The following is a 15,977-nucleotide window of genomic DNA, read 5'->3' on the forward strand; positions in this document are numbered from 1 at the left end:
AAGTCTCCATGTGAAAACGAGGTACCCCGAAGCGCCTTGTTCACTTTTCTTCAGGTCTAATATGGGGCGGAAGGAGCCCTCCTTCTTGGGAACCACGAAATATATGGAGTATCTGCTGGTCCAGCATTCGGCTGGCGGAACTGGAACAATGGCTCCCAGGGCTTTCAACCGAAACGGTTTCGTCCACCACCAGCTGCTTTGCTCGAGATCCACAAGAGGTCACCAAAAAAAGATCTCTTAGCGGGCGAGCAAAATCTAAAGCATAGCCAGGTTCTATGATGTTTAGAACCCACTGATCTGAAGTGATCTTGACCCATTCCTCGAAAAACAGAGCGAGACGACCTATCTCCGGAACCGAGGAGTGGGTCAGCGCACCTTCAATGGGAAGACTTGTTGCCGGAGGATCCTTGAGAGACCCCGTTCCCAAGCAGGCCACGAAAGAAATGAGCCCAAGCCTGGGACCTCGACGACGGCTGCCGAGGGGCAAAGGACAGAGCTCTGCCTGGACGATAACGGCACTGTCCCTGAAAACGACCCCGAGAGGAACCGAAGGTCCTAGAGGTTCTAGGCTTGTCCTCCAGAAGCTTGTACATGTTATTGTCCAAGGACTTAATCAGATGTTGCAGCTCATCACTAAAATAAAAGCTTTCCTTTGAATGGGAAAGAACCCAACTGAGACTTGGAGGAGACATCAGCAGACCAATTACAGAGCCATAAAAGCCTCCTGGCCGACACCGCCGAGGCCATCGTGCGCGATGAGGTTCGGATGAGATCATACAGAGCGCCGCAGTATAAGCCACTGTCGCCTGCATACGGTCCACCTGCTCCGCCTCCGCCGGGGGCAGTTCCTGAGCTGTGAGCAATTGCTGCACCCATCTAAAGGTTGCCCTCTGCATGAGACTACTGCAAACAGCCGCTCTGACGCAAAGCACTAAAACCTCAAAAATCCTCTTGAGAAGAACCTCCAGCTTTCTATCCTGGAGATCTTTTAAGCGCAGCCGCTCCTGTCACCGGGATTGTGGTGCGCTTGACGATGGCAGAGCGGGTAAAGCTTTTCCATAGCCTTACTGACTCGCAGACTAGCCTCTGGCTCGTCTCACTTCCAGGTCATGAGCTGTAAGAGCATCGGGTGAAAAGGAAAAGTTCTAGGGAGAGCCCGAAGACCTGACAAAACAGGATCCCCCAAGGAAGGCTCAGCCACTGGCTGCAGAGCCTGAATATCCAGTTCCGACAGCACGTGAGGGATCAAAGGGTCCAGCTGTTCCCTGCGAAACAATCGGAGCACCCGCGGATCATCCCCTTCCACCGGAGCGGATTTGTCCACATCATCAGTCGTGTCCGCGTTAAGAGGATCCTGGGACATGAGATCTAGAGGGTCAGCGAGAGGAGTTACCGCCGCGTCTGGAATCACCCAACCCACTCAGACTCTAGGAGCGTCCTGACCCTCAGCAGGCCTAGAGACCTTTGCTGGAGGAGGCTCCTGTAAATCTAAATCAGCTTCTGCCTCCATATAGGCTTTGTGCAACAAAAGCACAAATTGGGAGGAAAAAGGGTGCTGTCTCTTAAAGACCCCCCCCCAAGGGAAACCCCGGAGGTGTGGGGGGGGGGGGGGGGGGGGAAGTCAGGCACCGGATCTCAAGGCCTCTCAGGGCTCAAATTCGGCGGCGGGAGCTGAGGTGGAAATTCCCCTCCCCCCGAGCCTTGCAATGCGTCAGAGCCTGGAGGAGGTAAAATGGCCACCGTTCCTGCGCTAAATCAGGAACAGGGCAGGCCGAGGCCTCTGAGCCGGCAAACTTCTTCCTGCACCAGGCGATCGCACGAGGGACGCTCCCCTGCCGTCGCTAAGCAACATCGAAGGGCCTTCACCCCCGGGAATGCATCGGGAGCAGAGGCCATCATGGGAGAGCCGTGCTGCCGGCTCCCCACAGGCTGAACACCATGATCTGCGTGGCATTGTGACAAGGTAAGCAGCTACACTACAAAATACCTCCGGAGACCTGGGAGTTCGAAATGCTTTTTTTTTTTTTTTTTTTGTGTAGCTGCTAATCAACCAGGGGAAAAAAAAACGTTCCTGGGTCCAAGCTACAGAGGCTCCCACCAGAGGAATGAAAACGTCTCTGGGCTACTAGGGGGAGGGACCGGCCCACAGGTAAATCCCTACTCACCGGGTCATGAAGCAGTCTCTGGGCAGAAAAGGCTATCAGGGTAAGAACCCCAGCCTACTACCAAGAAAGGGGGGGGGGGGGGGGGGGAGGTGCCCTTGGGAGGACTTGCACTCCTGTGTAAAAAATACTTTCCTTTTTTTTTTTTAAACTACTCTATCTTTATCCACTAATTGATTTAGACAAAGGCAAAGAAAGTTAACAAGACCCCTTTTCTTTTTTTAAAAGGATCAGGACCGCAGGTTCTGCCACCTTCATCTGCTGGAGTCAGAGTAACACGGAAGTATCGCAGGTGGCACACCGGGTTATCTGGGGGATGCCTTTCAGCTTTTCTCTGACTCCATCTGCTGGAAGGGAGGCACAACCCAGCGGTCTGGACTGATCCGGGTACGTACAGGGAAAGAACAAATTACAGTTGAATTCCTCTCTCTACAATTTTTCTATTCACTACGGGTTTTTACCCAGTGAATACTTCAACCAAATGTGTTAGTGATATTTCGATCCACCTATAAGGTGGAATGTTCTTCCTCTCACCTGGTTTCCCGGCTTCACCAGGCGCAGGGCCGCCTCCACACACAAGTGAGCTGCCTTGATGACATCAGCCTTGCGACCTATCACCGGGTTTTCCTGTAGCGGGAAAGAAATGTCATTTTATTTATAATTCAGATAAATACAAAAAGATGCAACTTTTAACACGTTCCATGCCGACTTCACTGAAGTATAGTTAATTAACACACCAAGTCCCACACTCCCTTGCACTCTAATAACGCCCCACATATTGTACTCAGTCACATAGCACATAGGCACCTCAGTTCCTCCTCCTCTTTATATTTCCAGTAAGGTTCCCAAACTTTTTTCATAAAAACTAGTCTTCTTCCGTAAGGCTGAAGTTAATTTTTCCAACATAGCAAAAAAGAAATGTCATCATTTAAATGAATTTAACATAGAGAGGCATTTCTTCCCATAACAGGTGGAGGATGCATTGAGCAGACTCCTAGATGGAGGGAGTGGGACAAAAAGAACACAAGGATTCAAAGCAAAGGAACAAAACCCATTGCCGCAGGACAGAAGTGAAAAAAATCCAAACAGTGCAAAGGGCTGGTGCTTATCCCATAAAAAATAGCTCAACAATTAGCAAAGCAATCAAGCATACCCAATATTTAACTTCATTTAATAACATAACACACAGCCCCAATATCTAAAAAACAAAAACCCTTAAACACATTAACATTATAAACAGGGAATTGGGGGGGTTGGGAAAATTAACAGAACGGAAGACACAATCTTGGGACATATGAGATTGTTGTATTCCTGCATTAAAGATCGTTAAGAGTGTTTATTATGTCGTTGATGTCACTTATTATGTCTGTTATTGTACCTCATGGATATTCAATAAAAATTTAAATTGCAAAAAATAAATAAATAAAAAGTCAAGCGATACAACAGTCTGACTTTATTTACCACAAGGTAAAGAGCCAGTTTCTTGACAGAACTCAACGGGACTAAGTACATGTCATTTATAAATTCAGACTGTGCCTCTCACCATTAACTGAGTCAGACTATTTCCTTCTCTCGATAACAGTTTGCTTTTCCATCAATAAGCAGGCTGAATTAGCCATTACATGTGGGGTGATGTCAACCAGTGGTACTGAACAGACTTGTCTCTCCAAGATAGTAAGACTTCAAGACATTTTTTGCTCCAGCTGAAGCATGGACCTGTGCTCTGTCTATCCTAACATTTTTTTTTCTAAAATTATCAAAACTTTTTTTTTTTTTTTTTAAACTTTTCTTCATTTCTTGTTGCCTCACTTATTTATTTTTATTTATTTATATTCTGCTTTTCAAACTTTTTTTTTCAGAGCTTCAAAGTGGATTACATTCAGGTACTGTAGGTATTTCCCTATCCCCAGAGGGCTCACAATCTAAGTTTGTACCTGAGGCAATGGAGGGTAAACTGACTTGCCCAAGGTCACAAGGAGCGACAGTGGGACTCGAACTCTGGTCTCCTGGTTCATAGCCCACTGCTCTAACCACTAGGCCACTCCTCCCCTCACTACCTCGGCAGCCTCACAAAAGCACTTTTCGGTGCTAATTTCATGGTGACGCTCTCTTAGTTCCATGTAAACCGATACGATGTGCAAACTTATCGGTATATAAAAATTACTAAATAAATAAATTAAAAAAAACAAAAAACAAAAACCAACATTGAAGAGGAAATCTCCTCTAAGATGCCTTGCCTCAAGATGTCTCAGAAGAGCGAGCCTACTGTCAGCTGCTTCAAATGGTGCATTTGCAGTAAAGTAATGCCTATTAACGACAGCCATGAACTCCAGTATACCTGCTTGGGCCTGGAGTATAACCTGCAAAATTGTTTTGTATGTGGACGCATGTCCCCACACTCACAACGATCCAGGGTGCACCATATTGAGAAGCTATGTAAATCTCTATGGAGTCGCAGCAGATCCTCCTCCTGCAATTCAAAAATTGGAAGAAGGATCCAACAGAAGAAAATAGGATAATGCATAAGCGTGCGGATAAGTATCCGTTTTTTTATTCTCGATTGCAATTGCTTAAAAATTTTTGAAAATCAACAAAAAATTATATTTGATTAAAGGTTTAGTGACCCCTATGCAAAACGAGCAGTACTGACATTGTCTGCCCGTGAATAGAGGGTCATACATAAGTAGTTTGGCGTATTAGGTGCTATTTAAAATTTAGTACCAGGACACTTGTTGTTTTTGGATTGTTTACATTGGTGTGTACTGGAATACACCGTTGGTGTGTGTGGGTTTTTTTGGTGTGAAAGTTAAATGTAAGACATTGATAAGACAGGCTAAGAGAGAATTTGAAAAGAAGTTGGCTGTAGAGGCAAAATCTCACAGTAAAAACTTTTAAAAATATATCCGAAGCAGAAAGCCTGTGAGGGAGTCAGTTGGACCGTTAGATGATCGAGGGGTTAAAGGGGCACTTAGAGAAGATAAGGCCATCGTGGAAAGATTAAATGATTTCTTTGCTTCGGTGTTTACTGAAGAGGATGTTGGGGAGGTACCCGGGCTGGAGAAGGTTTTCATGGGCAATAATTCAGATGGACTGAATCAAATCACGGTGAACCTAGAAGATGTGGTAGACCTGATTGACAAACTTAAGAGTAGTAAATCACCTGTACCAGATGGTATACACCCCAGAGTTCTGAAGGAACTAAAAAAATGAAATTTCAGACCTATTAGTAAAAATTTGTAACCTGTCATTAAAATCATCCATTGTACCTGAAGACTGGAGGATAGCAAATGTAACCCCCATATTTAAAAAGGGCTCCAGGGGCGATCCGGGAAACTACAGACCAGTTAGCCTGACTTCAGTGCCAGGAAAAATAGTGGAAAGTATTCTAAACATCAAAATCACAGAACATATAGAAAGACATGGTTTAATGGAACAAAGTCAGCATGGCTTTACCCAAGGCAAGTCTTGCCTCACAAATCTGATTCACTTTTTTGAAGGAGTTAATAAACGTGGATAAAGGTGAACCTGTAGATGTAGTGTACTTGGATTTTCAGGGAAGTCGGTGGACTGCATTCTCCCCCAGGGACTTGATGATTTGATCCAAATCCTCTCCAAAAAGAAACTTGCCACGGAAAGGCAGAGAGCCCAGGCTCGACTTGGAGGAGGCATCCGCCGCCCAGTTGCGCAGCCACAGTAGCCGCCGAGCCGCTACTACCGATACCATGGACCGCGCCAGCACTCGGAAGAGGTCGTACAGAGCATCAGCCCCATAGGCTATGGCGGATTCCAGGCGATCCGCCTGGGCGGTCTCTTCGGGCGGCAGGTCCTGGGAAGTGAGGAGTTGCTGAACCCAGCTACACATGACAGCCCGCATCCCCAGGGTGGAAACTTCAAAAACCCTTTTGAGGAAGATTTCCAGCTTGCGGTCCTGTGTATCCTGCAGGGCTGCGCCGCCCATGACCGGAATTGTCGTCCTCTTGGTAACCGCCGACACCCCCGAGTCCACCTTGGGAACCTTAATGAGCTCCAGGAAATCCTCAGGCAGGGGATACAATTTTTCCATGGCACGTGTGATCTTCAGAGAAGCTTCAGGAGCGCCCCCCTCCCTGGTGAGCAGCTGCAGAAAGGAATCATGGATGGGGAAAGCCCGAGCTCTAGGCCGGAGGGCTGCGAGGACCGGATCCCCCTTCTTGGATGAAGTGGTGACGGCGGGAGCAACTGGGGCTGGCGGATCCGGTGGAGGATCAAGATCCAGCTCCAAGAGGATCTGAGGAATAAGGTCATCCAGCTCATCTCTCTGGAAAATCCTGAGCGCGCGTGGGTCGTCACCCTCAGACTGCACGTCCGGCTGCGCAGGATCCGGGGAGACACCCCCCCAATGGTGCAGCCGCTCCCGTACCCCCCAGGGTAGGACATATCCGAGGCGGCAATCCAGGGGCCCCCGACACAGAACCCACCAGGTCAGGGGGCAAAACATGAGGAGCAGTAGAGACCCTAGGCGTCTTGGGATGGCGGGGGGCCCGGGGGCAGACCCCCGGGGGCCCCCAGACCCTGCAAATACGCGCTATGCATCAGGAGAATAAACTCCGGCAAAAACCGCGGCATGCTGGGAGGGGGCACTGAGGAGGGAACCTCTGTGGACCCCTGGTCGGGCAACCCCCCCCTCCGGGGATAAATTCGGAGGAGAAACCTCCCGAAAATCCCTCTGCTCCTGTGCTGAGTCTGAGGCAGCATCACGCTGCAAATTCAAACTGGCCGCCGTTACCGCCAATGGCGGCAAAGTGGCCGGCCCGCGCCGCCCGGGCCGCGGGGAGGGGAGGAAAGAGAAGGTGCTGAGGGGCTGCGAGGTGCCTTCCCCACCGGGGAGGCACCGAGCACAAATCCCCTCCCGCGAGATCCTAGACACCGGCTCACCACAGGCCGCACACAAGGACGGCCGCGGCATGGAGATCGCTGGGGAAGAGGAAGAGAAAGCCACGGGGGGGGGTCAGAGCGTGAAAAGAGTGCCGCGGGGGGGGGGGGGGGGGCCGGAACGGCCTGCGCTGCCCGCCAAAAATGTCCCTGAACGCGGGGGAATCGCCTCCCAGCCGCAGCGACCCCGGAGAAAAACTTGCCGCGGGACCAAGCCGCTAGCACGGAGAGGCCGGCACCACTGGCTTCCACGAGGCACCTGCGCTCAGAAAAACCTGCAAGAAAACATCAAGAATCCTGCAAAAAGAAGAAACCATCACTTACCCAGGCCAGGGAAGGAGGAGAGATCGACAGAGAAGGAGGCAGAACAGACCTGAGCCACGCCTCCCCAAAAATTGAACAACTTTTTTTTTTTTTTTTTTTACTTTTAAAACTTGATCCAAAAGGTGAGGGAGTGACAGGAGAGAAGAAAGAAAAAGAAGAATCTAAGGCCCTGCCACCCTGGGGAAGCCGCTGTTTCCCCAACTCTCATCTGCTGGAGTCAGAAAGATACTGCGCTCCAGCAGAGGGTGTACTGGTTTATGTGGTTACGCCCCTCGAAGTCTGTTCTGACTCCATCTGCTGGACGGGGGACATAACCCACCGTCTGGACTGATCCTGGTACGTACAGGGAAAGACATGGTTTAATGGAACAAAGTCAGCATGGCTTTACCCAAGGCAAGTCTTGCCTCACAAATCTGCTTCACTTTTTTGAAGGAGTTAATAAACATGTGGATAAAGGTGAACCTGTAGATGTAGTGTACTTGGATTTTCAGAAGGCATTTGACAAAGTTCCTCATGAGAGGCTTCTAGGAAAAGTAAAAAGTCATGGGATAGGTGGCGATGTCCTTTCGTGGATTACAAACTGGCTAAAAGACAGGAAACAGAGAGTAGGATTAAATGGGCAATTTTCTCAGTGGAAGGGAGTGGGCAGTGGAGTGCCTCAGGGATTTGTATTGGGACCCTTACTTTTCAATATATTTATAAATGATCTGGAAAGAAATACGACAAGTGAGGTAATCAAATCTGCAGATGATACAAAATTGTTCAGGTTAGTTAAATCACAAGCAGATTGTGATAAATTGCAGAAAGACCTTGTGAGGCTGGAAAATTGGGCATCAAAATGGCAAACGAAATTTAATGTGGACAAGTGCAAGGTGATGCATATAGGGAAAAATAACCCATGCTATAGTTACACAATGTTAGGTTCCATATTAGGTGCTACTCATGCATGTGCAACACATTCACACAAGAGTATTACACTTTTAATGTTCCCCTAATGTGGAATCTCATTCCTCAATGTTTTTGGATTTTTTATCTATGAAAATACCAGATACTACTGATAAGAGAAACATTCTGGATATACAAATTAAATAAATTAAGCCTCAAGAGGTTACATCAGGAAAATGTGTTATACTGAATGGGTTTTCAATCAACAGGCATATACTATATTTAAAAACTATTTGGATTTTTTAAAAATATTTTTCATAGAATTGTTTTTTTATTATTATTAGCAACAGTAACATGGATTAAACTTAGTTTTTGGGTACTTGCCAGGTTTTTATGGCCTGGATTGGCCACTGTTGGAAACAGGATGCTGGGCTTGATGGACCCTTGGTCTGACCCAGTATGGCATGTTCTTATGATTAAGACATTCATTGTATTGGGCTCCATGTTAAAATGCAACTAAATGAATTTAAATATTCAGTGATCGATTACAATGCTAACTAACTGTCATACTATTCATGGGATGAGCCCCACGTTGAGCACCAGCCCCTAAGATAGACAAGAGATTTCTACTTTGGACATGACAGAGGCTAAACAAAGGATTATATTCTTTAGCATGTACCCTGGGCTCCCTTTTATATGCCTTCAGATCAAGTATGCGCAATGATTTTGTGAATTTAGCATCAGGATTCACGGAAGCAGGGAATGAATAAAGATAATAAAAATAGAAGGGGTCATTGTGAGGAAAACTGCACCAGCATCACCCAAGCTGGCTGGCTGATGTCTCAGCTTTCTCCCGCTAGTTGACCAAATGAGCACTCAAGCAGTGTTTCTCAACCACAAATCTGTGGATCAGCACCAGTCCCCAGCAGCATTCCTGCCAAGCAATGGACCGACACTGCAGGATGAGGAAGCAAAATCTGCCCTTCAGCCACATATGCTTCACTGCACCACAGCCAGCAGAAACTTTTCCTAACCCTCTTCCTCTGCCCAGCAGAACATTTTTCCAGTTGTGGTCAATCCTAAGGCCCTAGATCTGGGAGAGGAGTACCTGCTGCTGAACGTTAGTGAATCTACATGAGATTGAGTTAGGGTCTGCTCTGCTCCCAAATCCTGCCTCCCCATACAGAAGCCAGAAGAGGATTCGGCCACCTTGGGTCCTGAAATCAGCATAGATGCTGACTCACTCAAGTATTATGCAGGCTCATTAACATTCAGCTGTAGGTGCTACCCTCCCAGGGATCAGTCCTCAGAACTGGCCCCAACCAGAAAAAAAGTTCACAGGTGCAGGGATATTAATTGTAGTAGTGCTGATGGCTGGTAGAGGGAGAGATTGCTTATTTTTAACGATTAGATGGTGGCTGATTGGGGAGGGAAAGAAGGAGAAAGAGGGATTTTTTTTTCAATGAGCACTAAAAACGTGGCTTTTTGAACAAGCATACGGAACAGATGTCAGCCAGTAACTTATTTTAGGTTAGATAATTTTATTTGAACTTTGTTCATTATTATTTTATGCTTTTGAGTTTATTAATTCATGCTAATGATTTTATGATTTTATTATTATTAATTATATGCATTGTTAGCTTTATTACTGTGTTTTAATTTTTAGTCATCATGGTTTTTATTTTTCTTTAATTTTTGATTTGGCAATGAATTTGTGAACCGTTGTGAAGGTAAACACCAAACACCAGTATATAAAACGGATTAAATAAACAAACAAACAAACTGGTAGCTGGCTGAGAGGGAGGTTTGTTTTTTTTTAGGACAATACTATTGGCTGCTTGGGAGAGAGAAGCAGGGAGAGAGAAAGAAAGATAGCTAAAAATAATTTTCTTAAGCCAGTTAATTACCTTTTTAAAATGACAGACTAGCTATAGGGTTGACCCATAAGATTAAAGACCAAATGAGGGAGGGAGTATATCCTCCCCCCTGCTCATCAGCATTGCAACTGGAATGTAGCTAGCTGTCCCTGGCACATAAAAAGGTGGAGAAACACTGCGTCAGACTGAGTCATATACCCATTCTGCAGCAACTTGCTGACCATCCTCTGCTGCCAACATGCTGGAGGTGCTACTGTTCCACAAAGACCACAGAAAACCAACTGCAAAATCAAAGAGAAGAGAGCAAATAAGGTGGCTGGGGGAGGCAGATAACTTACCTTTGTGGCTCCAACAATGAAAGTGTGCGCCACATTGGCAATGAAACCATCCACGTGGACTCCCAGATCACTGCAATGCAAAGACAAAGCAGCTTCAGGTACAGTGAGCGCTCCAAGCATAAGCCCTGCCCCTTTTCTCCACTACCTGGCTCTGCAGTCAGATAAACACTGTGCATCATAAGAAAGGGACAGCCAATGAGATGCTACGAGTAGATAGGCAACCATGGGAAATCCCCTCACAGCAGGGCTAGTAAGAGTATAAGATACCTGATGCAAACCTCTACAGACTCATCTATTGGCAGCAGCTCTGGCACAGCTTCTTCTCTTGTCCCACTCAACAGCCACCTCTCACCCTCTGCCAAGTCCTGAATTCCTCCTCCTCCTGTCCAGTGCCCAGCATCCCTTCTCTCTAGCCCCCTGTCCAGCATCTCTCCTCCTTTTCCTTCCCCCAGCATCCTTGTATCTTCATTCCCTGTTCAGCACAGCAGCATCACCCTAATCTTTGCCCTCTTTTCACAGAACCCAGCATCCTCTTTCCACCCCCTATATGACCAGAACCCTCTCTCTATTCCACCCTCACTTTCCAAGCACCCTCTCTCTCTCTCCACAACTCCCCCACCCACCCAGCTTCCAATTTCCGGCCCCCGCATCTACCTAGCAACTGATCCCTTCTCTCGCGTAGTACCATCCTTCATAAATAGATAGCTGGCCCTTGGAGGTTTCTGCTACCTCCTCTGCCCAAATTTTGGCACCCTAGGTGACCATCTAGTTTGCCTAGTGGAAGAACCAACCCTGCCTCACTGCATAACATGTAAGACTGCCTTTGTATTCGCTTTCCTTAATATATTAATTCAGACCAACACCATCACATAGCACGGAAATAACATATCACAGCTATAACCGGGATGGTGTGCTCAGGCCATTCAGCCCTGTAGGATTTGACCTCAAGAAGCACGTGAATTAGGATACCTGGGGCAGCTAAAAGTTGCCAGCAAGTCAGCCTTATTTCGAAGAGACACACACACAGATGGTTGCTTACATTTTTACCAAGTCGCCTGCCTTCAGCAAGCAGTCCTGGTCGCTCTTCAGGGGGGAGAAGTGGCAGACACAATTATTTACCGATATACTTGTGGGGAAGGCGATGCCTGGAAAGAGAAGAGCAGTAAGAAAGCACCATTTGCCCTCTCCCCAACCCCACATGCTACACCCATGAACCCAAGCATGTGATGAACAAAAGAACCAGAGACACTGCAGAGATGTGCAACCCTCTTCTTCTGGAGAGCCCCCAACCATAGGCCGCCTTTGGCACACTTCTTGATATTCTGCCCAAGTTATAACCAAGGCCCTGGGTTTCCTGCTGCAGCTGAAGGATAAATAGTGTGCGGCAAGAGTTAGAAAACTGGGGCACAACTCTGTAGAACTGCATAAACCTGGATCAAGTATTTACTGAAAATACATCATTTCATAAATGTTGCTTTAAAATGTGATATTTTTTGCAATACATTGCATGCCTCTGAACCATTTCTTTCCTTTTTCATTTTGTCTCTCTTTTCTTTGTTTCCATTATATTTTCACATATGTAAATTTACAAACAAAACACAGTGCAAGACAATAAAAGCTAAATACAATTATCAAATAAAAGAAGAGAGATAAATGCTCTTAGTCCTAGAGTATCCCTTTCTTGTTCTCTCCTTACAGCCTGTTTCTCAGCCTCTCAAAAGGTGCCTAATTTTTTTCTCTCAGCCGACATCTCTATTTTGGTCTCATATCCAATGTTTCACCTCTTATTCCTCTTACCTCTACTCCCCTCCCCTTCATTCCTCACACTTTCCCCAGTTTCTACTCCCTTCCAGTCTTTCACCCCTCACTTCTCCATTCTCTTCCCTCCCTCCTCTTGTGTAATAAGGAAACATCACCCTCCATGATGCCTTAGGCTGTTTATTTAATGCTTGAACTTCAGTTACCAATTGTACTGCTCCATGACAGCAATGGGCCTTGAAGGATGAAGGGAACCAATGCGACACCTTAACAGAAAGGAATGAGAGGAGGTCCAGCACGATGGACTGACTAAGGTGGTCCAGTATGAAGGGGAGAGTGTGGCACAAGAGACAGCTCTATTTGAGGGAGGAGGGAGAAAGGAAGCATGGAGGGGATGCAGAAAAACAAGAGCAGCCTGGCAACAGCAGAAAGAACAAACAAGTGAGGAGGACTGACATGGAAAGGACAATAGTAAAGAGTGAGTTGGCCTGGGGAGGAGAGTGGTGGGCAGAAAACAGTGGGATGAAAGGGAAGGAAATAACTCTTCCATGGCTGCTGCACTGACAGAAAAGGAAAATTGGTTCTTACCTGCTAATTTTCGTTCCTGTAGTACCACAGATCAGTCCAGACTACCTGGGTTTTGCCTCCCTGCCAACAGATGGAGACAGAGAAAGTTTCAACGACACTGTACATAACCCAGTGTGCCACCTGCAATCCCTCAGTATTGACCTGTACTCAAGCCAAGATGACAGCAACAACCATAAATTTCTAAGCAAGCTTTTAAGCAAACTTCTAAGCAAACTCCCTCCCCTCCAACGAGCTGGAAGAGGGTTAAATTGCCCAAAAAGACAATGGAAAACTTGTTTCTCAAATTTAACATAAGCGATCAACATTGAAAACCTCCAATTCCGCACTATATACAAAGCAACAATACAAGAGGTGGACTCTTCCCTCCGCCCCCCCCCCCCCCCCAATAAATGGGTGGGTCTCTGGACTGATCTGTGGTACTACAGAAACAAAAATTAGCAGGTAAGAACCGGTTTTCCTTTCCCTGTACGTATCCAGATCAGTCCAGAATCTTGGGATGTACCTACGCCCACTAAACTGGGAGGGACCTGGAGAGTCCCGCTCATAGGACACTCTCACCAAAGCACATAGAAACTGGAGCCCCAACATCCAAGCAATAATGCCTAGCAAAAGTGTACAATGACTTCCCAGTAGCTGACCAGCAAGTTTCATGCAGACACACCTGTTGTGCCTCAGCCCAGGAAGTTGCCTGAGAACGCATAGAATGTGCCCCTAAACCCCCTCAGCAATAGGCACCCTTTAGAAATATAAGGCAACTCGACTGCATCCTTCAGCCACCACACAATTGTACCTTAGACACCTTACTTCCCTTCTTTGGGCCATTCCACAGTACAAAGAGGAGATCCGATTTATGGAAATCATTAGTGACCTTTAGATACCTCAATAATACATGCCTCCCATCTAAAACCCTAAGCTCCCCTGTGTGAGGCATACAGGAATCCAAATCCAGAGAAGCTGGAAGCTCAACTGTCTAAGATGGAATGCCGAGACTACCTCAGGCAGAAAAAAACAGCATCATGTATAAGGATACCCCCAAATCTGACTTCTGTAGGAAGGGATCTCGACACTACACCACCTGGAGTTCCGAAATTCTCCTGGCTGAACAAATAGCCACCAAGAAAACTACTTTAAGAGTCAAGTCCTTAACTGTAGCTCTCTTCAGTGGTTCAAACCGAGCCTCACACAATCCTTTAAGGACTAGATTCAGATTCCAAGATGGTCAAATGTTCCACACCGGAGGACAAAAGGTCTTAGCTTCCTGAAGGAACTGTATATCATCCAGATATGCGGACAGAGGATACCCTTACATCTTACCCGAAAGACAACCAAAGTCGCTTCTGCACTCTGAGTTAAAGGCCAGTCCCTTGACCAGAAACTTTCTGTAGAAAAGCCAAAATATGCAACGCCATAGCCTGAACAGGCCAAGGTTGCACTCCCATCAACAGCAGACCAGGACTCGAAGATCCACCAAATTCACACATATTTCAAGAATGTAAGTGGTCACCTAGTCTGCAATAAGGGAGAAATAACTGCTTTGGAATATCCCCTCCATCTCAGTAGTCTCCTCTCAGAAACGAAGCCACGACACAGAAATTAGCTGCCTGACCCGAAAATATTGGGTCCTGGTGGAAAAGGGTCAACTGAGGCCTGTCTTTGACAATGTTGATCAGATCTGGGAAGCATGGTTGATGTTGCCACTCTGGAGCTACTAGGATCATGTTGCCTGGATGTTTCTCTATCCATCGTAATCCCTTATCCACCAAAGACAAAGAAGAATCCCTCGAGTCTATGGCAGCACCAGAGCTCTGATTCCTTCCATACCGCATTCTGTTCAGCGGCTGTGAAACTGCAATGCCTTTGTGTTCTCTTTGGTCGGGATATCCCCATTTTCCATGAATGAGACATCACTGACTGACAGTTCCCATTCCCCAGGGTCTAACTATCTCCAACTGAGAAAATTTGCCTGAACATAGTTCACTCCAGCAATGTGAGACACTGCCAGCTGCTCCAAGTGCTGTTCTGCCCAGAGAATCAACTCCCAGGCCTCTCAAGCTGCTACCTAATTCTTGGTTCCACCTTGACCGTTGATGCAGACCACTGTAGTCACATTTTCTGATAGGATCCGTACTGGATGGCCACGTAACCTTGGCAGACAGGCAAGCAACGTGAAATGCAATGCTCATCTCTAATCGATTGATAAGAGTATGAGACCACCTGTTTCGACCACTGACCCTATGCTGACTGATCTTGCCACACCGCCCTCCATCCAGAGAGGCTTGTTTCAGTGGTGACTACTACCCAATTTGGAACCTCCAATTCCATACCAAGCTCGAGACTGGTGAGAATAAGCCACCAGGATAGACTGTCCCTGGCTTCTCCTCCTAACGAAAGAAGGTTATACTCTTCCAACAATGGATTCCAGCAGGAGAGAAGAGCCCCCTGCAAAGGCCGCATATGTGCAAATGGCCAATGAATTAATTCCAATGTCAATGCCACAGAGACCAGGACCTGTAAATAGTCCCAGATCCTGGACACCGAAAGCTTTAGCAGAAATCTAATCTAACTCTACAATTTCACTAATCTCTATGAGAAACACTTGCTCTAACATGTCAAACTGAGCTGCCAGATACTCCAGAGTTTGAAAGAGGACTAAATGGCTCATTGCTAGGTTCACCACCCATCCTAGAGACTTCAAGCACATCGGTACCTTTTGTACCAATTGTCGACAAAGGTCCTCTGATTTTGCACAAATGAGCCAGTCATCCAGATACAGATGCACCAACACACCCTCCTTTTGCAAGGCGGCCGTCCCCACCACCATCACCTTGGTAAAAGGTATGTGGAGCCGTCGCCAGACTAAGAGAAAGGCTCAAAACCAAAAATGTTCCCTTAGGACCATGAACCTCAGGAATTTCTGACGCTCCGGCCTGATGGCTATGTGCAGATACGCCTTTGTCAAGGCGAGAGATGCCAAGAGCTCTTCCTCAGTTTCCATTTGGAAACAGGAAACCTTGAAAGCCGCATTTACCTTCTTTAAATCCAATATCCCGAATTGGATACAGGGGGGAAATAAATAGGAAGCAACTTAAAACTGATCTCCAGTACACTAAGCATGTTCAGGGTCTAAGCCAACA

General features: G+C 46.7%; 1 protein-coding gene across 1 annotated transcript in view; it reads right to left on the minus strand.

Annotated features, from left to right (window-relative positions):
* PA2G4 (proliferation-associated 2G4) overlaps window positions 1–15,977 on the minus strand; it is a 61,717-nt gene that overhangs the window by 31,510 nt on the left and 14,230 nt on the right. Inside the window, exons 3-5 of the mRNA XM_029594737.1 lie at window positions 11,537–11,642; window positions 10,498–10,567; window positions 2,697–2,789 (exon numbers count right to left, since the gene is read on the minus strand). Coding sequence (XP_029450597.1) covers window positions 2,697–2,789; window positions 10,498–10,567; window positions 11,537–11,642 — 269 coding nt within the window. The remainder of the gene's footprint in view (window positions 1–2,696; window positions 2,790–10,497; window positions 10,568–11,536; window positions 11,643–15,977) is intronic.

The sequence above is a fragment of the Rhinatrema bivittatum genome, chromosome 3 (assembly GCF_901001135.1).
Source record: "Rhinatrema bivittatum chromosome 3, aRhiBiv1.1, whole genome shotgun sequence".
NCBI lineage: Eukaryota > Metazoa > Chordata > Amphibia > Gymnophiona > Rhinatrematidae > Rhinatrema > Rhinatrema bivittatum.